The 27,086-nt window shown below is 39.8% G+C and overlaps 2 protein-coding genes across 6 annotated transcripts in view; one reads left to right on the forward strand and one right to left on the reverse strand.

Moving 5' to 3' along the window:
* Nucleotides 1–280: 280 nt before the first annotated feature.
* The window catches only part of FSHR (follicle stimulating hormone receptor), a 171,088-nt gene continuing 144,282 nt past the window's right edge, over nt 281–27,086 (forward strand). For 2 of the 5 annotated variants that reach the window (XM_070511466.1, XM_044771786.2), the window contains exon 1: nt 281–725. In XM_070511466.1, the coding sequence (XP_070367567.1) occupies nt 574–725 (152 nt within the window). In that variant the 5' untranslated portion in view covers nt 281–573. 5 annotated transcript variants of the gene reach the window in all.
* On the reverse strand, nt 16,094–17,967 carry LOC106835473 (S-adenosylmethionine decarboxylase proenzyme). Its single transcript, XM_044772392.2, has one exon. The coding sequence runs from the start codon at nt 17,646–17,648 to the stop codon at nt 16,644–16,646; it is 1,005 nt and encodes a 334-aa protein (XP_044628327.2). The 5' UTR covers nt 17,649–17,967; the 3' UTR covers nt 16,094–16,643.

Consider the following 27,086-nt stretch of genomic DNA (forward strand, 5'->3'; position numbering starts at 1 on the left):
CACCCTCCTGTCTTCTGATCAATGTCATTCACGGTTATTAATTACAGAGAGAAAGAGGATCAATGACCAGAACCCAGAAGTTCGGGTTTTCTATTAAGCGGGCTGGAGGGAGAAGGTGATGCCAAGACTAGAAACAGGTCCCTGCTCTTCACTGAGTGGCACTCTTAGTGATGTGTCATATTGTAGGTTGTGTCTTGTTTGGAGAAAGTCAATGATGTCATTCTTCTGAAAAGAGAATGGTGACCAGCAGGGACACTTCTGCAGTGAAAGAATGTGAACTACTCCAGACATGTATCAAGCTTCTATTTGCTCTCTTCCTTGGGTCAGGGTGTAAGAAACCAATCCTGAAAGATAAGGGAGTAGATTATCTTGCCCCGGAAATCACTGCTGGCACAGAGGAATTTTGCTATTTGTCTGGAAGTGACAAAAAAAAAAAAAAGCATCATTTGGTGGTCATGTGACTACCCACTCTCAAGGCGGATCTCCTCTAAGGGCTCTGTGTGGAGGCTCTGAAATCTGTGGAGATTTTTCTCTGCAGATGCAGGAAGAAAGCAGGTGGATGGATAAATAAGCATGGCCTTGCTCCTGGTCTCCTTGTTGGCATTCCTGAGCTTGGGCTCAGGATGTCATCATCAGGTCTGTCACTACTCTAACAGAGTTTTCCTCTGCCAAGAGAGCAAGGTGACAGAGATTCCCTCCGACCTCCCCAGGAATGCGCTTGAACTGTGAGTATCAGAGGCAGCGGGAACAACTGCGTGGCTGGCATTTGTGTGTTGCGTGCTATTATTATTTTGACATAAGGCTGATAACTGTTGAGCTGAAATATTTCTGCCCTGATTGAAGGCTTGAATAAAACAAACTCCCCCAGCCCAACGCTCCTGCCCTGCGGCTCTCCCAGAATCTTAGTAAGAGTTTATCTGAGCCTCTGTCAGGGAAGGGCAGTACGGAAACCTGAATCCAAAGGCGAAAGGGAGACTTTTTAGTGTTTTCAACATATCTGCTCTTGAGTTCTCTACTCTCTTTGGTGGAACCGGAAAAGCAAAACTAAGAAAAAGTAGGAACTTAGAAGATCCAGCATTGGAGGCAGAAAGATGGCTTTGATTTAAGTGACTACATGACGTGTGACTCCTGAGGACACAGAATTCAAGAATGCAAGAGTCCTTGTTGCTTTGGAGGCAACAGCAAATAATTCCTGAACTGAGATTCTGCTTTATGGGGGAAGAGAGGGTTGGAGGAGAGGGGAAGGGGTGTGAAGAAAGGAAGAAAGGAAAGAAGAAAAGAGGTGGAGAGAGGAGAAATACAGGATAATCTTTTATATAGCTAGAAAAAGTGATTCCCAACTTTGAATTTTTACTGAACTATTTTAATAGGAAATAGAGAGACTTTTAGGGTTGGATGAGATCTTAGACATCATTTCACTCTCTTTATTTTGCAAATGAGGAACCTGGGGTATGGAGAGGAAAGAGAATTGCGCAAACTTTCACAGTGAGTTGAAACTAGAGCCAAAACTAGAAATCAGGTGTTTTTTACTCATAGTCTAGTGTTCTTACCCCGAAACCCATGTCTGACAGCATTAGAGCAAGAGGAAAGGACTGTTTAACTACTTCCCCTGGAAAGTGGCAAGTTGTGGCTCAGAGATTGTAGATATCCTCAGTGTTTTTATTTCAAGGATTTTAAACAGAAGCTGCTATTCTGGAAGCCTGTTTCAATCTCGGTCCCCCAAAGCTATGGATGACTCTTATGTTGTTGCAGAAGGTGATCATCTTTTCAGTCCACTTGTGATCATATCTACACTCAAACGTGTTGGTGTTGCATTTCAGATTTCACTCAGGGACACATGGCCACAGGCTTGGTTGGTTCTGTTTCTACTTTTTCCCTTGACAACATGAGTCCTCAGTTCCTACCCAGACGCAGCTGCAGCGGCAGGGAAAATAACTGGTCAGCTCTGTGTTTTGGCTACACTGCCTCAGATGAGACAGCTATTCCTGATTATGGGGAAGAATGTGCCCATGCACAGTCTGTTTAATTAGGTCATTATAAACACAGGAAAAGGCCAACGTACCTGAGCTCTCCTAAGGAGCCACTTGCTTCTAAGTGACTTTCAACAATTACTTAACCTCTTCTGAGCCTCAGGTTTTTCCCTTCTAAAATGGTTTTAATACAACCCTGCTTGGTTGGATTGCTGTGAGCAGTAACTGATATACGCCCCCCCCCTCCCCCCCCCCCCGCTTCTTCTGGCCCTCTCCACTTCTTCCAACTTTTCCCCGTGGGTCAAGCAGTGCCAACCAGTTTCTAAAGCAAATAGTCCCTAAAAAGTTTCAATTTTAGGGTGATACTGCTCTATCCAAAACCCTTCTACACTAGGCTATCTGCTTTCTGGTATCTTTTAATCAGAAGCGAGATTTTTTTCATTCTGCATAGAGAACAGGAAGGAAGGAAGAAGGGAGGGGAGGAGGGAAAGATAGAGAAAAGAAGAAAATGTACCTCCACACCCCAGCCAGTGTGTGTGTATGAGTTAGTCTGGGATGAACAGGAGTATGATTTCTTAAATCATAGAGGATAAGGTATAAATGACTAAAACCTATCTCTGCCTGAGAGCATTTTTCAACTGAGGAAAGAGACTTTAGGAAAGAGTGTATTGGACAGAACACCAGAAACAAATTTCACACTCTTGACAAAGGCTAGCCCTGGGTCAGTCCCTTACTTAGGCGTATGTAACAGAAGACAAAGTCTCATAAAACTAAGAAGGCAAAAAAAGAGTTCTTGCCAGTTGTTGGTATTTTTCCCCACCTGAGGACTGAGTATGGTTCTTTGAGAGCTTTGATGACCAGAGAAGTTCTCCTGGATATCTAATCTTAAGAAGGATTTTTTTCTCTGCACACTTATCAGTAGGGTGTGAGATGGACCATTCTAGAGTTCATCTTTGTAATCTTCTCAGCAAGGTGTATTGAGAAAAAGAAGATGAATGTTGCTTTAGCTGTTAGACCAAAAAAAAGAAAATTATTTGAGGATATTTTTGAAGTCAGTGTGTTAATCACTGAAGAACAGATAAAATGCCAAGTGAACTAGAACTCAGACATGTCAGAACTAAAGAGCAATTATTTTTGCTTCCTTAAAAGGATTAGATAAGGGTTACCTGGAATATTGGCAGAAGGAAGATGAAACTGCTTGTTCAACTAAGTATTTCTAATGCACCTTGCAGTCTTCTGAGTTTGAATATTGACTCTAACGATGATCACATCAGGTGTAGGTGGGTGGAATAGCTGGGCTTCAACGACTGCAATTGCTTAATCCATCACCATGTCAAAGCTTCATTGTTAGTCAGGTTCACCTGGGGGAAAATGACTTCTAGATTTTGCTGTGTACATTTTGATCCTATCATTCCATCTGCTTTGCGGCAGTTTCATTTCATACATCTGCAAGCTATCACCGAAGATTTCTAATTACCAACCCTCTGCACATGCTGACATTAACGCCAAACAACACAGAAGCCCCATCAATGGGCAGGTAGATTCCATTTACCAAAGGGCCCTCCTATTTGCTTGATGCTTTACACATACTACTTCATTAAAACTTCATGATGGAACTGCAAGTTTGGGATGGCTGCTCTAATTTCCAAATGAGGCAAACCAAAGAACAGAAAAGCTAAATGACTTGGGCAGTCACCCCTGCGGCTCCTGAGTGGCAGAGCTGGGATCCAAACTTCAGCTTGCGTTTCTGTCTCCTCTGCATGTGCGTACAAGGAAAGTCTGATTCCTTCTATTTCTTATGTTTAAAAAAGTAAATTAATAAAAGTATCCTTTAGAATTTTAACCAGAAGTCAGCAAATCTTTTCTATAAAGAGCCAGATAATGGATACTTTAGGCTTACAGTCCATAGAGTCTCTTGCAACTACTCAACTCTGCCATAGTTGTAGGAAAGCTGCCACAGACAAAATGTAAATGAATGAGCATGGCTGTGTTCCAACAAAACTTTGTGTATGGACACTGATGTTTGAATTTCATATATTTTTCACACGTCACAAAATATCGTTTTTCTTTTGATTTTCTTTAAATCGTGTAACAAGGTGAAAAACATTCTTAGCTCATGGGCCAGACAGAAAAGCAGGGAACAGGTCAGATTTAGCCCACCAGCTATAGATTGCCCACTTCTGATTTAGAGTGTGGCTGAGAGTGGTGAAATGTTACTGGCTTAAGTAGGGTTTAGGCAGCCTGCGGTAACATGGCACCATGGAGAAAGTACTAAACTAGGTGAGCAAATCAGGAAGGGAGGGAACATTCACAGGTGGGCTTTTAACTGGTTCTGACAAGTCAGACATGGTAGAGTATAGCCTCTAGAATCCCAGAGACCTCAGTTCAAACGCAGCCTATGCCACTGTCTTTTGCTCTATCATGTGGGCTCTTGGCTATATAATGGACATTGCAGTGTGTGCCTTACAGAGTTGCTATGAGAATTAAATGAGACAATGAATGTAAAACACCTAGCCCAATGCCTCCCAGGTGGTGGGGGCGGTGGTTGCTGTTGTCGTCTGTAAAATACTAGGAAAAAAACCACTTACCACAAAGGACATTCGTGTTGACCAAATGAGTCAATAGGTATGAGAATGCTTTGAAAAATTGTGGTAAGGATCTTTATAACTCTGAAATAGTTTACAGCGTTCCACTTACTTCAGAATAATCTCCTCCTCTCAGTGGCTGGAGCACTTACTCTCTATGCATTTACTTTCTGAGTAATAAAATGTATTCCTCAAGGCTTTTAATATTTGCCAAGAACTCAGAGAGCAGGTTTCATTCTTACTGTAGTCAAAGGAATTTTGATTTCTGACTTACCCTGGAAACTCAGCTTCACCTGGAGGCAGTCAGTGAATCTAGAAAGAACCCTTTAATCTTGCTGCATTCTTCCTGGAGTTAGAATCTCTAAGGAGAATGTGAACACCCATTCAAAATCCGAAAGTTTAACTCTAAGTGACAGTATGGATACAGCTACCTTTCCTTCAGCAAGGTCAGATGACCACAATACTAAGAGGAGAAAAGGGTCCAGTGGTGGTCATTCGCAGCATAGGGAGACCTGTGCTGCCTGTGTTGACCTCTCTCCTCACAGGAAGTTCCTGTGTCTCATTCCAATCTCAATTGACCGCCATTTACTTCTAATTACCTAATTATATTTTCTCCCTTTTCATTTTCTTCCTTTGCCTTATATTCCTTTTTTGTTTTTGGCTGTCTTGGTTTGAATCACTCTCCATATTCCATAACTGTAGATTATTGTTTAGTTAGGAGATAGTTTATTTTTCCTTGGTAGGGTCTTAGTTCTGAGGGATGTCTCAGTATTGTGTGCCAGAAAGGGAATACTTCGCTATGCCAATAAGTTCTGTGATCTCCAAGAGGAAGTAGAGTTTGTGATGTCTGCAAACAAGTTTAATTATGGAAGTATTTTCTCTAATAGTATCTTCAGGGTTTAGTGTTCTGCAGAACATACTTTGGGGAAGGCTAATCCACAAGCTGGTCTTTCCAACAACCCCAGTCAGCAGAATGAATCCCTAGTAAAGTCTAAATTGCAGCTCAGACCTCTTGACTCCCAGTTCAGTCCTTGATCACAGCTAGAGATGGATCTTGGTTGGGTTTTCTTTGCTTTGTGCCCGAGAAGCAGCTGGTTAAGAATGTGATGTGTCCTCATGAAAGAGATTGTTCTAAAGTATAGATTATAGCCATGAGGGAACTAGGTGATACTCATTCTGAGGTGAAGAAAGGAAAGAGAAAGCAATGGATTATAAAACTACTAAAACTGCTCCTGACTTCCACATTTGTTGAGTATTGATGGTTTAATTCTCCTCATCATGCAAATTTCACTTTCCTTATTGGCCATAACTAATCAGTTTTACAAACTCCCTTCATACTGTGATTAGCAATAGCTCTCTTATTTTTCATTGCCATCATCTTTGTTTGGCCCCTGAATATTTAAAGTCTGGGTTATATATTTACTTCCTAATTTATCTCCTTCCTATTAATCTCTTTCTTCTCCAAACCAGCCTGCTTACTGCCATTCCATTTTTCTTGATAAAACGTCACTGCCACCATGTTATGATTCCCCAGTTCAAAATTATCCAGTGGCTCACCATTCTGACTTGACTTTTCACCGTTCTCCAACAGGAGCCGTCTACTCCACAAAGTTGATACAGACTTACTCTCAAGCTCAGTTTTATGTATTTCTGTGCATCCCCCTGTGTCTTTATGTTATGACTCTTGTTTATACTATCCTTAGTTTCTTCATTGCCTCTTGAAATCCAACCTACTTATAATCTTGCTCAAAGATTACCTCTTTCATGAAGTCTTCCCTGCCTACTCCATCTCTATTTAATCTGAAGCCCAGCGCTGTTGATTTTCACACTTAATCTTGCTTTGCACTTAATTTTTCATGTGCTTCTTATTTCTTTAACTGCAGTGAAGCTTTCCTTTGTACTCCTTATTGTGCCTAGTTCGATGCAATGCATGTTCTGTGTCCTCAATTACATGTAGAACAAATGATAGAAGAAATAAGGGGGAATTACCTCTGTTTATTTGCTCTGCTCCTCAGCATTGAAGAAAAGATTCTTATGAAAAATGATTATTGCTCTCCCTGTGGTGAATTACTATAGGATTTGACAGTTTCCTTGTTTTCCTTGCCTTTTTATGTATTTGTTTTAAGCAAATGCCTGCGTGCAGAAAGAGAGATACATAGACTTGAAACAAGGTCTCCTAAGTTAAAAGTTGAATGTTCTATATTCTAGGCACGTCACTCAATTCTCTTGACTTAAGTAGTAATACCTGCCCTCCTATCCCTAACAAGAATATTGAAAGGATGAATGAAATTGCTAAACAAAATCACTTTAAACAAGGCAGAAATGTTCAAAGAAATAGAATTTTTGCTAATAGGGTCAGATTCCAAACTCTGAATGTTAGGTTTCCTCTGTTGCCCAGATGTGCTTTGATTATTATAGTTCAGTCTGGATATGAAAACCAATCACCCCACTGTGCAGATTGCCCTAGGTGCCCGTATCTGGACACTCCTACTGCCTTGTTTAGCTAGTTCTTTGAAAGAAACACACAGCACAGTTTTCAAGCTAATGCATACATAATCCTTTCTCTTCTGAAACAAAACCCTGCACCCCCTTTAGTAAGAAGTGATACATCTATGTCCAACATTTGAAATGTAATTGGGCTGGGGGTAAGAGAGGTTTATATTCCCTGCAGAGGAATCAGTAAAATGACTAAAGGAATAGCTATAGAATGCAGTACCTTCAAAGAGAAAAAGGAGAAATTATATTGCAGGGAAAAAATCCTTTAAAGTAGAAGATGAACTCTACCCTGAGAATTGGCTAAGAGCTATAATTTGCAGAGTCATTATCAGCACTTGAAGAGCAGGGTTTTGATAGCACAGAAGCACTCTTGCTTGGTGATGATGAAATTCCCTTGTTTACCTAAAGGTGAGTGCTGTCCTTCCTCACCCAAATCCTCTACCAAAGAAGCCTACGCTTCAGAAACAGGACATCTTGGCTGCAAATGGGAAATTCATTTAACTTTCATTTTAACCACTAATTGGGTTATCTAGTCACTCTGGTTGATTGGACTATAGTTTTTTTTAAGCTGTTAGATTTAGACTCTCCAATTTAGCTTTATTTAGACTAGACTCTAGCTTATATATCCCACAAGGTCACCTAGGAAAAAGAGTAATTATTTTTAATTGCTTAGGATCTGATTATAATGAGATTTGGATGTTTGTTCTAATCTAACCTCTTCCCGAAGTATCTCAGAGCATGTTTTGTGTCCCTGACCTGAACATGCCATTACCTTGTTCTTTCATATAGAATATGCCAACTGATCTAAAAATCTTCAAAGGATGTGGAAAAAATATTTGAATAAAGCAACTAAACCTTACCATAGATTTGAACTCAATTATATTTTTAGTCTTAGGAATGGCTGAGTCCTCTCTCGTTCATCCCTTATCTCCCAGACCTTTTCCGGCAAGAGCCAAGAGAGTCATCACAGAATCCTGTGTCAAAAATAGTGGAAAATGTATGCCATGAGCCAATTTTTGTGTCTCTCTAATGCCAAGCTTGCTGAAAACCTCTAAGAAATAAGGACTCAAAAAGTTCAGCCAAGTTTCAATGAAACAGAGAAATCAATTAATTGAGGCTATCAGAGAGAAAATTCATTAGTAGATTGGTGAAAGTTTAAAGTAAAATGATGCTGAGGTTTCTTTCAATTCTAAAATGCTTTGACTTGACAAATATCTTCAGGCACCAACTTTCCCCAAATCAATAGGCTTTTTCTAGGTCTCTGAGTCCAGCAGGCGTATAATTCCTAAACTGTTCTGATTTCAGTTGTGGGGTTTGGGGTGGGAGGTAAAGGGGGTTGAGGAAAGTTCCCTTAGGCTCAATACAGTTCTGTTATTTTGAAATGAAGCATGGGAAAACACCATACAGACACCTCTCTCTCCTGTTATTTTCAGTTTGGAAGGAGTTTTAAACAGAGAGTTTGGGAGGGATCCCAGCTCCAACAATGACTTTGTAACTAAATAAACAAAGGCTGATGGAAGATCATGAAACATTTCATCTGGAATCCTCTTGGAATAGGAGTGGCATGAAAAAGAAAGGCCCTTTATAGGGAAGGGCCATAGCCTTGAGCACTAGATTTCCAGGAGTGGCCCCAATTTAAACTGTCCCTTCTAAGAAAGTCTACTAAATTTTGGTTCGGAAGATAGGATCACATCCCTAGAAGACTGGGTTGCCTCTGGTTGTGCTTTCCCTATCATTTCATGGTAATGGCTTCTGAATTGGTCTCTGTGCCTTCAGTCTTCTCCGCTCCCAGCTCCCTGCTCTGAGCTCTTGCTCTGGTCTAATTCCTGTGTGGGCTCCAATGCCCAGATTCAGGACAAAAGCCCAATGTCCTAAGTTTAACATTAAGGTCTTCCATATTTTGGCCTCAAATCAACTCTCCTGTCCTCTCATCTTCCATCCTCTCAACTCTTTGCTCTTTGCAGTATTTTCTATTCCCCAGCTCCCAAATCTTATGTTCCCCTACTCAAATAATATTATTTTCTCCAACCTGAAATACATTCTCCTACTCCAATATTATTCAGTCTTTGAGACCAAAGTAAAGATGCTCATTTTTCATGAAGTTTCTTTCAACAGCAAATATTTATGGATTATATTTGTTCAAGGCACTATACTGGGCGCTTGGGAGAAAAGAATCAATAGGAGAGGCACGGTGCCTGTTCTCATGGAGCTGCTGAAAGAGAAGAACATCAAACAAGTAATGACAATAACGTCTTTCCTCCCTTTTACCCACAGCAATCAAAAACCTCCCTCAGAACTCAGAATAGTGACTGTCAAAATCACTCATTTGACGATTAATTACAAGTTGCCTTGTGTAATCTGAAATCATAGATTGTGAGAGCTGGAAGAAACAGATGCCTAGTGAAAGCCAGTAGGAAGATGCTGGCCCGCTTGATGCCAGAAGAAAGTTGATGAGAAGACGAGTATCTAACTGTCCTACCCAGATTTGCCCTTTGAACACCTTAGAGTTGATTTCGGGAGCTGTGCAGGGCCACTTCCAAAATACTCCATTCTTTACAAGGTCAGAAAATCCTTGCTTTATTTTACAGGGAGAACATAAGACTTCAAATGAAATAGAATGACAAGTAAGCATCAGCAAATTTCTGATAGGGTTTAACTGGGAGATGTTGAAATATTTAAGTTCGACTAGAAGTTTTCAAATTGCGAAAATACGAGGGACTGGCTCCTTTGAGGCGGGGTGGAAGAGAATGCCACAGGAGATGGAAAACAGCATCAAAGGGGGAAACTTAGGCTGTGCTGTTTCTTTGCCAACCTCATAATTTTTCCTACAGCTGCTTGTGTTCATGAATACTGTTATGTGGATATTGGGTAGGGAGCAGATAAAGGAGTTTACATGTCAAGGCGCTGTGTATGCCAGCTTCCCCCTAGAGCAGCTGAATGTTATCTCTGAAGTCTGGCAATCACACAGTTAGCCTTAACAAAGCCCAGATATCTCTTCTGAAAATGATGCACCTTAAAAATGTTTACTTTGGCATAAGGGGGACACTAATAAGGAATTAATGAATGTTCTTGAACTTATAAGCAACTTGCCTTTCTTCTAAATTTCAGACTATTTTGTATGGCTGTGCTTAGAATAGAAAAACAAATTGAGTGCAAAAGAATGACCACTCTCCATCATCAGATCACAACCTGAGCAAGTATCAACAGTCAGCCCACACCCTTGCCGCTGCCATGTGCCCACCAAGGCTAATATCTGGTCAGAGTAAGAAGGGAAGAAACCTTCATTTAATTGGTGTTTGTTTTGTGGGCAAGCAGGGTAGAATTTCTGTAAATAAATATATGGGGTGGTAGAGGGAAGCAGCAGAAAATGCAACAAGAAATACTCTTAATTTAAACAAACAAACTGCAAAGGCAACGAAAGCAAATATGAGAATTGTGATGAACAGCAAAGAGGTCATCTGGAATCCTGCACACAGTAGCAAAATTGCTTATCAGTCCCCTGATTGTGAAAATCTGCTGAGCCCTTTCAAGAAGAACATACAGTCTTGGAATGGCATCTGATTCCCCAAAACAAATACCTAGAGACAAGAGGAAAGAGAACAAACAGTCATGATAGCCAGATAGGAAAATTACAAAGTAGCTCTGGAAGCCGAGCTCTCGGGTAAGATTTGGGAGGAAGAAGAGCAAAAATAAAAGCAACAGAGCTATAAATAAAAGAAATGGCTGGGCCATTGAGTCGGGGAATTGCTGCTTCTGTATCTAGGTTTTGCGTCTTCGGCTGGTCAAATTCCCTGGGGAAGATTTTCCCAAGCTCCTACATGGAAGGTGAAGTCCTAACAGCCAGCATTCCAGTGGCTGGGGAAAGGGCTGGGGGTATCAACAGGCATAGGAGGTCCCTGGCATCCCCTAGTCCAGAAACTCTTTCTACTCTCTTTAAAGAATAAGCCTTTGGTGTTTTGCTCAGGTCAGGGGGAGCAGTTGCCTGACTGCTCCAAGTGGGAAATATGGCTGCCTCTTAAACTTTCCACCAATTCTCCTTACTTTGGCCACCTCACCCTACTTCCATCCCACTCCCTAATTCAGGGACACCAGTGCCTCCAATTCTTGAGTGTTTCAGGGATTGTGCAGTGCGAATCACATTGGTTTAGGAGGTCATTTTCTAAAGTCAGCCCTTCTCAAACTTAAATGTGCATGCAAATCAGAGGAATATACTGGGAAAGTGCAGATTCTGATTCAGTAAGTCTGGGGTGGGGCCTAAGAGTCCACATTTTGAAGCAACTCCAGGAGATGCTGGCAGTACTAGTTCCAGAACCACATTCATCTATGTTCTTTACAGTCCTAAAATTTTGTGTCCTTGTTCCTCTGTCCGTGTGGCTTTATGCATTTCAAAAAAAAAAAAAAAAGGAAAAAACCCTCCCCTTACTGTCTTCTGAGTGGGATTTCAAGAGGAAACAGTTATTTCTTTACTATGCCATCTCTGCCCAAGAATCCTCATTCTTTATTCAATCCACTCAATCTGGCTCTCTTCCCATTGTTCCACTGAAAATTTTCTTGTCATATGTACCAATAAACTTCTCTTTATTTTCAATATATTTTATACTACGGTTACATTATTTTTCAAATAATATATAAAAGTTTGAATATAGAGGCATCCTCACAATTTAGCTGTCAGATTCAGTGGTCACATCCCTATCTACATGTTACATGCCTCTCAGGAACACTCACAGCTGACCATCCTCCTGCTTGAAACACTTTTCTCTTTTGACTTCCAGGTTCTGTGACACCACACTAGCTTTCCTCTTACATCTCATGCCAGACCTTGGTCTTCTCTGCTGAGTTCTCCATTGCTACCCAGTCTCTGAATGTTGAGTTCCTCAGGCTTCATTCAGACCTTCTTCTCTCGTGCGTCTCTACTCTCTATGGTGATCTCTTCCAGTCTCATGGCTTTAAATGCCATCTACATTCAAAATGTATGTGTCATGCCTAACCTTTCCATTTGAGCTCCAGACAAGTAATATCCAACTGAAACCTTGACATTTTCCACTTGGATCTCTGACTGGCATCTCAAAACCAACAAGTAGAAAATAATATACTTAATCACCCTCCTCTAAGCCCCTCAGGATCTCCTCTCCCAGTCTTTAGCATATATATACAAGTGCACACATTACCAGCCCCCACCCCCAAATCCAATCCAACACCAAGTACTGGAGATTTGACCCATAAAATATAGCACAAATGTCTCCACTTCTCTTTATCTTTCCTGCTACCACTCTAGCTCAAACCAACATCATCTCTCGTTTGGCTCCTATAAGGGTCCGCACTGCTTCCATCCACTGGTTCCACTTGAACCAACAATCCAGCCCCCACACAGCAGCTAGAGAAACTTTTTAAGAGAGTATGGTATACAATTACCCACAATTGCTCTTAGAATAGAATTTACTCAACTTATGTTTCATGACTACCTACTATGGCAGGCACTGTTCTAGATGCCGGAGATCCAACAGTGAGCAAAACAGACAAATCCCTTCCCTTGTGGAGCTTATACGCTTTGCCATGTCTACAAGGCACTCCATGATCTGACCTCTGCCTGCATTTCCACAGGCGTGGTGCCCATCATCCACTGCTTGCCCATCACCACGATGCTTTAGCCACCCTGGGCCCCTTCCCACTCTTCAAATACACCAAGCTCTTTCCCACCTTAGGTCTTTTCACTTGCTTTTCTTTTTGTTTAGAATGTTCCTCTCTTCTTCACATACTCTTCATTTTTCCAGTCTCTACACAAATCCACCTCCTCAGACAGCTCTTCCTTGACCATTCTGCTATGGTAGCATCACCATATATGTATATGACCATTTTCTTCTATAAACTTACTGAAATTTGAGTGTTTTTATGTTTGCCTATTTATCTCCCTTCACCAGAAACTGGAACTAAAGTTTTATGATGGCGATGATTCCAGTGTGTAGAATAGTTCCTGGTAGAGAGTAAATGCTCAATACACGCATAAACTGATGGATGAGTGAAAGGCTCCTTCAAGCAAATAAGAACTAGAAGAAAAGATCGCTTGTAACAAATATCTATTAGTCCCAGTATATCACCATGCATTATGCTTTTTATAGTATCTCGCCTAGCAGTCTTGCACTGTAGCTATTCTTGGAAATATGAAAAAAGATATCAAAGAAAGAACTAGCCCAAAGTCACTCAGCTTCTCAGTGTCAGAATGGAAATTGAGATTCCTGATATACCTGATTAAAAAATACCCATTCTTTGTTCTAACCATGAAAAAAGAGAAAAAAAGACTTCCCTGTTCTCTGAACTGCTAAAGCAGAACAATCTAGACTCTTCATCTGAGCTTAAATATGTACAATGCAGGGGTCATCTGCAATACAAAACTTACGTGTTATCTTGTCTCTCAAATACAATAAGCTCTCTGAGGGCTAGCCCTGCACTGCTCTCCTGCACCAGCAGGTTTGGATGCTCAATAACTACTCAATAAGGAAGACAGAGACAGAAAGACAGAAAATGAGTGAGTGAGTTCGTGAATAAATAGAAAGAGGTCTGAAAAGTAAAAGTCAATGGCCATTTCCAGGTAAATTGCAAAATAACCAGAAGTTGTCTAATAATGCTAAAGAGCTGTTTGAACAATATGTGTGCCTATGGAGGAGGCAGTTGGAAAGACTTGCTCCAACTCTCTGACGCTCTTTACACATTTCCTATGAAGATGGTTCCCCAGTAATGACTAACTCTCAGCAGGTTAAGTAGCTGATCTTCTGCAGGTGGAGAGGCTTAGCAGAAGAGAATACCATGTGAACCTGGAGTGCTTGATGGAGGCTTGGGGATCACTATAGATACTCCCTAAATGGTCCTGATATAATTAGATGAACTGTGATGATGATGTTTCAAAAGGTCCACAGAGTTAACAAAAAAAAATCCTTATTGATCTAATATGACCTCACAACCCCTTTTCTAAGATTTCTTTCTTCTGTCTTTGGGGAATTGTACCTCTGTTTTCTCATTTTGAATATGGTTTAACGTCTAGATCAAGGCTGCTATAACTAGTCTGCTGTTCCCTATGTGGTATGATTTGAGAGGCACCAAGCTGGCTCAACTGCCCCCAATTATTTTCCCCATTATTTGTTACATTACAATGCCACCCTTAATAAATTAATCCTTGGAGCTTTAAAGATTTCTCTCATTTCTAAGACTCTGCAGTTGAAATATAAAATCCTTTTGGATAAATATCTTAAGCTTTTGAAGGCTGCCCCTTTAACATTTTGCAAAGTGTGTTCCTCACAACCCTAGTTTCATAAGATGCTCCAGAAATAGTAAATTGTTAAAATGTCTTGCGTGATCAGATAGGTTTGGAAAATGCTGCATGCTGAACCCTCATTCTAGAGATTCACAATGTACGTAACATATTAAAGGCTGTCAGAGGTATTCCCACTTTATATAACTCATAAGTGCTCCACAGAACACACCAGGAAACTCTGACTTAGTGACATGCAGTTAACCAGCAATATGCTTTGGCAAATGTGTCTCCATATATACCCCCAGGAACTGAAGAGTTGAGAAAGGTGGTATGTACAACCCCAAATACGTGGTAGACATAAATTTTAAAATTTGATGTGGGCCAAGTCTTCACTCATGTAAATCTGCCTTGTTCTTCAAACTAGAGAATTTTTTGCCAGATGAACTTGAGAGGGAAGACATTTCCTCCCTCCTCTTAATTGTTTTAGGAATAAGAAATGAGGCCCCATAAAAATGATTTGTCTAAGATCATTTGATATTATCTATCCTCTATTTCTAAAGCCGGAAACTTTAAGTCCTCAATTTCCAAGCTTCTGTGGCAGGTTTGGTGATGACAAAACATACCTCTCCCCTCCCAAAGCTCAGACCACCCTCCCTGCCGCCCTCCCACCTTCACCTCTTATCCCCTCACACCCAAGGAAACACCTTCCAGATATTATGAGCATTAGAATTCCACCACTATTTTATTTTTACCTTTGCCTGCTTTTCAAAAACGCCTTTATTGATTATAAGACATATAGCGTACAATTCAGTCATTGAAAGTTTACATTTCAGTGGTTTTTCGTATACAGTCATGCGTTGCCTAACAACAGGGATACGTTCTGAGAAATGCATCGTTAGGCAATTCTGTCATTGTGCAAACATCATAGAGAGTACTTACTCAGGCTTATATGCTATAGCCTACTACACACCTATGCTATATGGTACTGATATTATGGGACCACCATCGTACATGAGGTCTATTCTTGACCAAAACGTCGTTGTGCAGTGCCCGACTATTCACAATATGTACAACCATCACCATCGTCCATTTTGAAGCATTTTTATCACCTCAAAGTCAAATCACATACCCCCCTGACCTGTCCTCCACCCCAGCTTAAGCAACCACGAATCTCCTTTTTGTCTCTATAGATTTTTCCATTCTGGACTTTCATATGAATGGAATTACAGGTATGTAAGATGAGGTCTTTGTGACTAGCTTCTTTCACTTAGCATATTTTCAAGGTTCATCCAAGTAGTAACAGGTATCAATACTCCCTTATTTTATGGCTGAAAAATATACCACATTTTCTTTATCCATTCATCTGTGATAGAATTTGGATTATTCACCTTTTGGCTATTATGAACAATGCTGCTTTAAACATTTGTGTACACATTTTTGAGTGGACATATATTTTCATTTGGCATGTACCTGGGAGTGGAATAGTTGAGTTATATGATAACTTTATGTTTCAGCCTTTGGGGAACCTCAAAACTGTTTCCCAAAAGTGGCTGAACCACCCTACATTCCCATGAACAGTGTGTGAGGTTGTCTATTTCTCCACATCCTCTTCAACACTTGTTCTTATCTGACTTTTTGATTCTAGCCATCCTAGTGAGTATGTGGTATCTCATTGTGGTTTTGATTTGCATTTCCCTGATAAGCAATGATGTTCAGCATCTTTTCATATGCTTATTGGCCATTTGCATGTCAATTTTTCAATCTTTACAAAGAATCTTTTTTTTTTTTTCTCGTGGAAGAAAAACTTTAATTGCTGTTGCAAAAAACATCTGTATGAAATAGAAATTGGTTTCAATAACATTAGTAGAGAATACGTTCTAGAAAGTGGAGGTAACTGGATGTAAAATCCTGGCAGCAATTTAATAGAACAGTCCCAAGTGGTTAGGCTGAGGCCAACACCTAGTGAGGACGAAAGCCTTGTCTGTGGGGAATTTTGGAAGACACCTGGAGAAATATTACACTGTGCGTAAACCAAATTGAATTGTTTTCACAAGTGTTGTAAAGTTTCATATAGTAAAAGGTTTTTTCTACATGCACTTCAATTTCACAGCAAGAGTGGCATAGGATACCTAAACACAGAAGAGAGCATTCATGCAAGATATCTAACTCCTTGATATAATAATGCATACAATTCAAAATGATTACACTATCATTACATCTAGGGCTTTCTGCAACTACAAGGTGGCGGTTATGGAAAGCATGGCCCCCGGTATCAATATCTAAAAAGCAGCCACCACCTTCTTCTATGTATGTTCTCTTTTTGCGTTTTTTCTTCATTTTTCTTAATCAACTCTGCTGTTGTTGCTGCTTCTTAGCAAAACTGGTAAAAACAAAATTGTAATCATTGAACATAGCACTCTGGCAATCAAGACGTTTAAAACCTTCAATCTTCTGGGGCGAAGAAAGCACTGTGCGACATTTAGAACTCTGATTTACAAACAGGGTGGTCACAAATTTTCCTGGCTTGAAGACTTCCACAACTTTCCTGATCAGGTCATCATAGGAGGTCTGACTTAAGTTTGTTTCAAAGCTAACATAAGAAAATTCTGGTTCTGGAGTGATGTGAATAGTCCAATAAGTTCCATCCGATTTCATTCCATTCATTGAATACCCACAAGGATTGAACATTGTGGCATCAATGACAGAACCTGGTATCAGGTCACGAATTCCACTCTCACGAGTGACATCCTTTGCAGTAACACCATCTTTCATGTAGAACTGGTCCATAACTGCTGGGTCAAGCTCACTCATCAGAATTTCCAGGGTTTGATCTGGCTGGCTGATTACCCGACTCTCTGGGAAATCCAAAGTATACAAGTACCAACAGTCAGAATTCATACGTCCCATACAATATGCTGCTCCATTTGGGAAAATTGCTTTGAGAAACTCTATTTCTTCCTGGAAATTCCTGTGTGGGTACCCTTGGTGAGAAGGCTTCATGAAATTCTTACGAGAATAAAAGAAGCTTTGAATGGAGTCAAACCCACTGTAATCCCGAGCAAGTTTCAACAGGGGAACCAGTGCTTTCAGCAAGAGGGTGGTACCACATGTCTTCAAAATGAAACGTCTCTTGGAGACAAACATGCTACTCTCACTGAGTACATAAGCTTCCTGCTTGTCAGTTTTTGTCACACTTATGATTGAACATTGCACATCCTTCAAAAGTATGTCCCACTCGGATCTCAGGATGGTGCGGAGATCCCCAGATCCTTGGTTTGCGTCGGGCTGCTGCCTGGAGAACCAAACCTCCAGCAGCTTTTCGGTCCCTTCGAAAAAATGTGCAGCTTCCATCACCGTGAGACTAGCGAACAACCAACAACCACAGAAAATCAACTAAATTAAATCTCTTCTCCCGCCGCTGCAGCCGCCGCTGCGGATTGTTCCAGCTGTGTTACTAAAGTTCAGGTTCCTTTTTTTTTTTTTTGCTATAATTTTATATTAACTTTTTTTTTAAAAAAAGGATTAATAAAATTTTCCCGGCTTTTTTTTTTGTTGTGAGCGAAAGTTGAACATGAGTCTGTTGGAAATAGAGGCAGATACAGTTCAGTCTCTTGTAGTCCGCTGTTTCCCCGTTAGAGAGAGTAGAGCGAGCGCTAGCTAATGTCGCCGGCCATACTGTGGAAGCCACAAAGAATCAACTTTTAATCTCATTTGTTTTCTCTATTCTCTATTTTATTAATTTCTGCTGTAATCTTTATTATTTCCTTCCTTCTGCTCACTTTGGGTTTAGTTTGCTATTCTTTTTCCAGTGTCTTGAGGTAGAAGCTTAGGTTATTGATTTGGGATCTTTCTTCTTTCTTAATATAAGCATTTACAGCTATAAATTTCCCTGTAAGCATTGCCTTACCAGCATGTCATAAGTTTTGGTATGTTGTGCCTTGATTTTCATTCATCTTAAAGTGTTTTTTGTTTCTGTTTTTATTTACTTATGATTCATTGGTTATTTAGTAGTACACTGTTTAATTTTGACATATTTGTGAATTCTCATTTTTTTTTCCTGCTATTTATTTCTAATTTCATTCCATTATGGTTAAGAGAATATACTTTGTATTATTTCTATCTTATCAAATTTATTGAGTTCTTTTTTTTTATGGCCTAGCATATCGTCTATTCTGGAGAATGTTCCATGTGCACTTGAGAAGCATGTGTATCTGTTGTCGCTGGGTTCAGTGTTCTATATACATCTGTTACTCTAGTTGACTTTCAGTGCTATTCAAGTCTCCTACATATTTGTTTATCTTCTGTCTAGTTGTTCTATTCATTTTTGAAAGTAGAATATTGAAGTCTTCAATGATTATTGTCAAATCATCTATTTTTCCCTTAATTTCTATCAGTTTTTGCTTCATGAATTTTGGTGCTCTGTTATTAAGCATATATATGTTTATAATTGTTATATATTCCTGATGGATTGACCCTGTTATCCTCATAAAATGTTCCTCTTTATCTCTAGAACATTTGTTTTAGTTTTAAAGTCTCTTTTATCTGGTATTAGTATAGCCACTCCAGCTTTCTGGTGGCTGCTCTTTGCATGATATACATTTTTCAATCCTTTTACTTTTCATCTATTTGTGTTTTTCAATGTAATGTGTGTCCTTTAGAAAATGCATAGTTATGTTTTGTCAATCCAGTTTGACAATCTCTGCCTTGTGATTGGATTGTATAATGCATTCACATTTGGTGTGATTATCGACACAGTTGGATTTATATCTGCCATTTAACCTTTTGTTTTCTCTATGTCTAATGTCTTTTTTGTTTCTCTATTCCTCCTTTACTCCTTTCTTTCACATTAAGTGAATCTTTACTAATGTAGCTTTAAAATTTTTTAATAGTTTTTCACCATAATTTTGTGGGTTTTTTTAGTTAGTTGCTCTAAGGTTTATCATATATACCTTATCTTACCAGAATCAGCTTTGGGTTTATGCTAGATTAATTCCAGTGAGAGAGAGGGATATTCCATTTAGACATGCAATAGACATGCAATGTTCCACCTATATAGTTCTATTCTCTATCAGTTAAGAGAAGAAAGGAGAAAAATATGCATTTATGGAATTTTTTCTATAATTACATAATTGCCTTTACTTGTGTTCATTGTTTGTATGAATTTGAATTAACAACTGGGGTCACTTGCTTCAGCCTGAATAACTTCCTTTAGTATTTCTTGTAAGGCAGGTCTGCTAGTAACAAATTCTCTCCATTTTTGTTTATCTTGGGAAATCTTTATTTTGCCTTCATTTTGACAGGAGAGTTTTTCTGGATATAGTATTCTTGCATAACAGTTTTTTCTTTTCCTCTGAGCACTTTAAAGATGTCATCCCACCACCTCTGGCCTCCCATTGTATCTGATAAGAAGTGAGCTATTAATCTTACTGGGGCTCCCTTATAAGTAATGAGTCACTTTTCTCTTGCTGCTTTCAAGAGTTTCTCCTTGTCTTTGACTTTCAGCATTTTTATTATGTGTCTGTTTATGGGTCTCTTTGTTTATATCCTCCTGGCATTTATTGAGATTACTAGATGTGCAGTGTATCTTTTCCGATAAATTTCGGAACTTTTCAGCCATTATTTCTTCAAATATTTTTTCTTCTCCTTTCTCTCGCTCTTCTCCTTTTGGTACTGCCATTATGCACATATTGGTGTGCTTAATTTTGTCCCATATTTCTCAGAGGCTCTCTTCATTTTCTTTACCCTTTTTTTCCTCTCTGTGCTTTGGCTTAGATAATCTCTATTGATCAATTGTCAATTTTACCAATTCTTTCTCCTGCAAGTTCAAATCTACTATGGAGATCTTCTTGTGACTTTTTAAAAAATTTTAGTTATTGTACTGTTCAACTCCAGAATTTCCACTTGTTTTTTAAAAATTATCTCTTTATTGATGTTCTCTATTTGATGCAATATTGTCAGCATACTTTCCTTTATTTCTTCAATCATGCTCTTCTTCACTTCTGTAAACATATTTATGACTACTTTGAAATATTTTTCTGTCAAATCTGACATTTGGTCACTCTCATAGGCAGTTTCTGTTGCCTGCTTTATTTTCCAGTATATGGGTCATATTTTCCTGTTTCTTTCCATGTCTGATGATTTTTTGCTGGGTACTGGTTACTCCTTCATGGCTTGCTATTGTTATTTGCTAATTTATTTAGTTACTAGCTGGATTATATTAGTGAAAGCCTCTGATATTGCACCCTAGGGAGGCACAGCTTTGGATATGACCAGTCACCCTGGGAGGACAGTGGTACTGGTAGGGCTCTCTTCCATTCTTTCTCTGACCATATCCAGATGTTAAACTTCACTACTTGAGGGAAGACTGTGCTATTATTTTCAATAATCCTTGGGGGGCATAAATTCCTCCACAAACGAATTCAATCAAATTGTGGCTCCTTCAAAGAAATAATTTCTGAGGTCAGTGTTTGATATTTGTTCTGACCCCAGGGGGGCTCCTTCCAGCTGTTTTATTTCCCAGTTCTCTTCTGCAAACTAGCTGGCTTACATTAGATATTCATTAGATCCATGAATCTCTCAGTTGCCTTTTACCACACCTCTACCATTCTTGAAGTGCTCTTAGGCTTAAACTTCCCCATGTTCTGTTGCAAATGAAGTAAGTTCTTTTGGGAAGAGAATACCAGCTACCCATTTTGCAGCTTGCTTGTCCCCCCAGGCAAAATCTCAGCCAGGTCTCTGGAGCGAGGACTGGATTCAGTGGCAAGCTTCTCTCTGAGACCATCATTCTAAGAGTTAAGCACATCATGGGGGGTGGGGTAGCAATCTGAGATCCTCTCAGCTTGACTCTTCTGTCATGGAACCACAGCCTCATGAGCCCAGGCAAGAGCTATTGGGGCCCTAATATTCTCAGCAGGCCACATCTAAGATAGAGCCTCTGTTGCACAAATGTGGCTTGATAATAAGAAAGGAGCCGCCACTTCCCAACCACACTTGCCCAAGACACAGCCTCAGCAACAGGAAGCTGCAGGCAGAATGAGAAATGCTGAGTTCCTGCTCCTCCTGGGAAGAAAGTCCTCCAGCTGGAAGCTTGGAGGAGAAGGAACCCTGTGTTCTTGGCTGCAGCTGTCAGGAGTGGAGTCTCCATGTCTCTGAGGTGGGAGGGGAGAAAGAGGCAGTGGTTTTGGCCCAAATACCACAGACTCTCACCTTTTTTTTTTTTTAATCAGATTTTCCTAGATTTTCTTGAATAGCTGTTTCCTTCTTTGCTCTTTGCCTTCAGGACCATTTCCAGAGGATTTGAGTTGTTTGTTTGTTTTGCTTTGTTTTATTGTTTTTACTAGTTTCCCTTCAAAGCAGGCCAGTGGAGCTCCTCATGCTGTCATCCTAATAGTCAATCTCACTGCTATGGTCTTGACCAGGCAAAGCGGAGGGTGAGTAGGTTGTGGCTGAAAGCAGCTGAGTACCCAGGACTATCATCTCTGAAGTTTCAGCTGTGCCCTTGAACAAAGGAGAACAGCTGCACAAGCCAGGAGGAAATAAATGTTATCACGATGAAGTTTTTCTTCCCCTTTTTTACTTTAATGATTTTCATGTGCATTATTAGTTTTAAATAATTCAGTATGCATGTCCTAAATATTGGTCTAGTGAATGGTAATGGCTCTATCACCTACAAAATAAGGTCATAACCACTCTTCTTGGAAGGCATAACAGTTTCTTAAACACTGTGATATGGTGAGCAAAACAGGTGGAAACGGAATTATAACTGAAAGGGTGATTTCCAGGGCTGCTTTGGTTCGTTAGATCAAAGGAAAAGAACAGATTTATTTTCTCCTAGGCAGGACAGAGACAAAATGAACTTCTCCCTGCGTATTTACAGTCCTGACCATTTGACTGAAGTAATTTCAGCAACAGAGATCATGCAGTTGTACCAGATGGAAAACAAGCCAAAAGTAATATCGAAATCCTGAGTTCAGCATCTTCACAGAAAAATCATTGAGACCCTAAACAAAGCCGTACATCATCCACAACCTGCTGCTACAGGCAGCACCCTTTTATTGGACACTTACTGTGTGTATAGCCATTTGCTGGGATGTAGGAGCCGAAGATGCAGCCCTGACACACAAACCCTTTTCATGCAGCTGAAGAGTAGACACACCCGCATACATAGACAAAGAAAAAGAAAACAAGGCTTTTCAAGTTATCATGTGATAACGTGATAGACATAGGATGAGCAGAACAAAATTTGAGTACAGCAGAAGTTCTTTAAAGAGAGAGATACCTACACTTGAGAATAAACATAAGGCACTTCCTTGAAAAGGTGAGACGTGTGCAGGATATAAGAAAAGATTTAAATATATGGTAGTGAAGGAGAATGCACAGTAGGTAGAAAGAACACCTGGAGGGCTAGTCAAACAGCAGCAAATCAAAGAAATCGTTTTCTCTCCTGAAGGAAATAGTATTGCTTCTGAATTATCAATTCCATTTCTAGAAGTGTGCCAAGTACAGCACCTGGGGGTGGGGGGGTGGGAGGGAATTGCAGCATTTCCATTGCAGATCTTCAAGTGCAAGAAAGGCTATCCAGCAGGAAAAAAAAGGAAGTCTCTTAATAATTTGTGGAGGTTTGGGTAGAATGAACCAAGGTGTTGTTCAGAGAAACTCAGTGGGGTGCAATAAATGGTTTTAAAAATCTCTATGACTGAATGTAGAACAGAGTAGACCCGGCCTTCATTTGCAGTTAAGAAATACAAATTACTTAAGTCACCAGAAGTCTTTCCTAATAGAAAACATTTTTTTATTCATTTATTTGTTTCAGTTGCCTGGAGTAGGGACCAGCTGAGATCATATTGTGCTTAGAAGGTCTTTGGATCTAAAGGTACATATTTCTGAAATAAGTAATTCCTTTAGAGAAACTTAAGGGGTAAGCAAATAAACCCAATTAGATCTAGATAATTTTTCCTAGAATTAACCTGAATTTACCATTTTGTTTGTGATCCCCAACTCACTTTGTTTTTCAAAAGAAAGGGGAAAAACTGAATGAATAGATGAATATATAACAATAAATATCGCGCCAGCCCCATGGCACAGTGATTAAGTTTGCATGCTCTGCTTCTGCAGCCCAGGGTTCGTGGGGTTGGACCTCAGGCACAGATCTACACATCACTCATCAAGCCATGCTGTGGTGGCATCCAACATACAAAATAGAGGATGATGATTGGCACAGTGTTAGCTCACAGACAATCTTTCTCAAGCAAAAAGAGCAGGATTGGCAACAGATGTTAGCTCAGGGCCAATCTTCGTCACAAAAAAAAAATAAAGAAAGAAGAAAAAAAAAAACCTAACAAATGTCAAGAAAAAGTTTCAAATATCTAGCCTCCTCATGTACTGCATTTTTCTACCTCCGCCTTCAAGGCAGTCAGTCAAGATCCACTGATCGGCAGCCTATCTAATTTTGTTTTTGTATCACTCTGTTAAGTTGTCTTCCTTCCAATAATCATTATAGTATAAGTGACACTCTAGGGGAAATCAATTCCTTTTGACTAAATGGAAAATCTCATCTACCTCCCTCGAATCATAATTGGAACTTTGTTTATTTTGCTGTTGTCTGAACCCTGTGACAGCCACCGTCTTGTTTTAAGCGAAGTGAATAGCTTGTCTGCAGCAGCCTCCCGGGAAGGTTTGCCAGCCTTTAGGAACTGCCTCCTTGAGTAGGGGATTATTAGAATCACTTAAATATCAGAATTGCATTTCCCAGCAACAGGCTAGATGTTGTTTTCTTCAAGATTGTTTAAAGGAAAAAGTCCTTTAAACCCCTAAGGGGATAGAGTGTTTCTTATTTTCTCTCCACTTAGAAAGATGTGAAGCTACAGAAAGCATTCCGATTTGTAAGACCCTCAAAAACAAGGATTCCCATGCCTTATTTCTGTCTGTCTTAGTTCTGGCAAGTATTATGCTTGTCTTAGGCCTCAGGAGATATTTTTGAATAAAGGGAATGAATGACTTGCACTAAATTGACCTGATGAGTTGAATTGAATTGGATTGGATTGAAACTAATTGAATTGAGCTTCTCTGGACTGACAGAGGAGCTATCATGAAAGCAGAAGGAAGGTCATGGTGTCCCATTCACCAGCTAATCAAGGCCAGAACTTCAAATGAACAGAGAGTCCAGGCCCTCCTGGCTGTTGAAGAAATAGAAGTTAAGTGATTTCCCAAGGACGGAGAGCAAAATGAGAGCAGGGCAGGGACGCCAGACATAATAACAATATAGACAAATAATTGTCCTTATACGTATTGAGTACATACTGTGTGTCAGGCACAGCTCTAAGTGCTTCACCGGATCATCTGATTTAGTCCTCATAGCAACCCATCAGGGCAGGCCCATTATTAGCCTCACTTTTAGATAAAGCACCTAGGCATAAAGCAATTAAGTGACTTGCCCAAGTGGCACATCCAGGATTTGGACTCAGGAAGCAAGACCCCAAGACATTGCTCTTAGGCATTTCAAGACACCGTGGGCAGTGGAAGAAGAGAGTTTATAACATAAATAAGGATTTTTAAAAAGGAAAATGACAAAATTTTGAGAAAATGGAGAAACAGAAGAAAAAAGAAGTCTCCCCCTCTTGAGGACTTGAAATTATAAACCTGCTCTAATCTCCTTAACTTAAAAACTTTAAAATATCCACATTTCACATCTCTTGGTTTCCTAAAGTTAGGTTGTGATAGGATCTGTCAGACCATATTGTACAGAGCTTCATAGGTGTGTAGGAGTTCTAATTTCTGGGACTGCCATAAAGTACAGGCTTTTTAAATATAATACATAATCTCATATTTATATTTATAGAATATATACACTCCAAAACATAGCCCCATAGCGTTGAAAATGTTCAATCTTCAGGGAGAGGCCAGTTGCAGGATAATGCCCAACTCTGACATGAGCAATCTAATGGATGGCAGTGTCATTTACTGGGTTGTCTGAGAAGCATATTGTCAGGGGAGGGGAAGGGTGAAGACAAAAGTACAACTTGGAACATAAGTTTGAGATAAGTTTGAAACACATGAGTGGACATAATAAGGAAACAGATAAATTACCTGGAAGATTCACATGCTTTAACCACCACCTGGGAATGAGGACATGAAATTAGGATTGTTGTGTCATGTTCTTAATGAATTCAAGCTAGTTTCTAGTAATTTTTAGGTTTGTTTATCTGTTTCTTTATTTCTTTTCTGTAAGTGCTCATGAACTATCAGTTGCAAAATTCTAGAAAAAAATTATTAATAGGATTGATGTTAAGCTTTCTGGTCTGTAGTTTCTAGAATCTGTTTTCCACCTTTCTGAAAAAATGGGTCATTACTTGTTACTCTCCAGACTTTTAATATCACTCTTATTCTTCATAATTCTTCAAAGATTAAGGAGTTTCCTCTCCATTTATCCAAGTTTTTCCAGAACTTTGAGATGCCACTCATGTGTGTCTGGAAGTAGAAACTCAATTGAAGCAGCTAGCTTTTCCCTTCCTCTCTCTTCTCACATGTTGAACTTCATTTCCAATATGACAAAAGACTATTCAACACTTTCCAGGACTATTCTCCCTGATTAAGAAGGTACAAGTCAAATAGGAGTCAGGTACTTCTGTGTTCTCCTGTCCTTTGTGAGTATTACAGTAGCAGCAGGCTGCTCATCCCTAGCTTTTCTTCTTGCCGTGAATGTAGATGAAAGTCTTCTTTCTAGGTCCTAGCATTTTCCCCAAGCCCCAACACACCCTAGGACTTAGTTTCCTATCATTCTTTTGTCTTCACTCTTGGTTTTGTGTTCCTTTTTTGTGTGCATAATAGAACTTTCTAGTGCAATATTTTTCAAGATGTTTTCTCAGCCACGGTTCCATTTGTTCATGTGTGTGTATAATATCCATTATAAGTAATAAGTGTATTATTATTACTTTAAGAAAATGTTCCCAATCATTCACTCGTTCGTTCAACAAATATCTATTGAGCATGCATTGAGGTTGTTACTGTGAAGCACAGAAAAACGAAGACACAGATCCGAGTTCAGGAAGCCAACAGGCCAGCATAGGAGGAAGCCATGCACAGATCACAGGTGCCACAAAAGATCTAAGTCTGGCAGAAGTTCAAAGGAGGCAAGTACTAGAGGCAGCATTTGTGGATGACAGCGTGGATCAGAGAAGGAAGGCTTCACAGTGTGGAGGGCAGTAGACCTTGAATAATTTAGATAGCAGAAGATGAAGGGGTCGTGTGTGTGTGTGTGTGAAGTGGTCCTTGTTGTGGGAGAAACAGGGTTTCTGAGGAAGAGTAAAGACAGGACATTATGGAACATCAGTTTTTAATTAACACAGGAAACTTATATGTGTATACTTGTTCTATTCCGTTTCTCATTCTTTTTTTCCACAATGTACTTTTCTTGCTATTTCTTGTCACAATACTTTTATATGCTCAGATATTTCAATTATTTTTAGCCCCAGGACTCTTTTTTACCCAAGAGCATTGTTCTCTGCCTTTCTCCACTTCTGTTTCCTTCCACTGAGTTTGCCCAAATGCATCCTTGGTTGCTCACTCTTTCTCTGCCAGCTTGACAGAAGCAGAGAGTCTTTCTCTCTGGTGAATTTAGGAAGCAGAGATATAGGATGGATGCCTCTCCCTGGGGCAGACCTGCAGGCCATCTCTGTAACCCTCATGTCCCACCTCCTGAGAAGTGTGTCCTGGGACACAGAGGCCAAGCAGCTCAGTGGAATGATCCCAGGACTAGGACTGAGAAGACCTCAGTTCTGGTTCTAGTCCCAA

The sequence above is a fragment of the Equus asinus genome, chromosome 6 (genome assembly GCF_041296235.1).
Source record: "Equus asinus isolate D_3611 breed Donkey chromosome 6, EquAss-T2T_v2, whole genome shotgun sequence".
Taxonomy (NCBI): domain Eukaryota; kingdom Metazoa; phylum Chordata; class Mammalia; order Perissodactyla; family Equidae; genus Equus; species Equus asinus.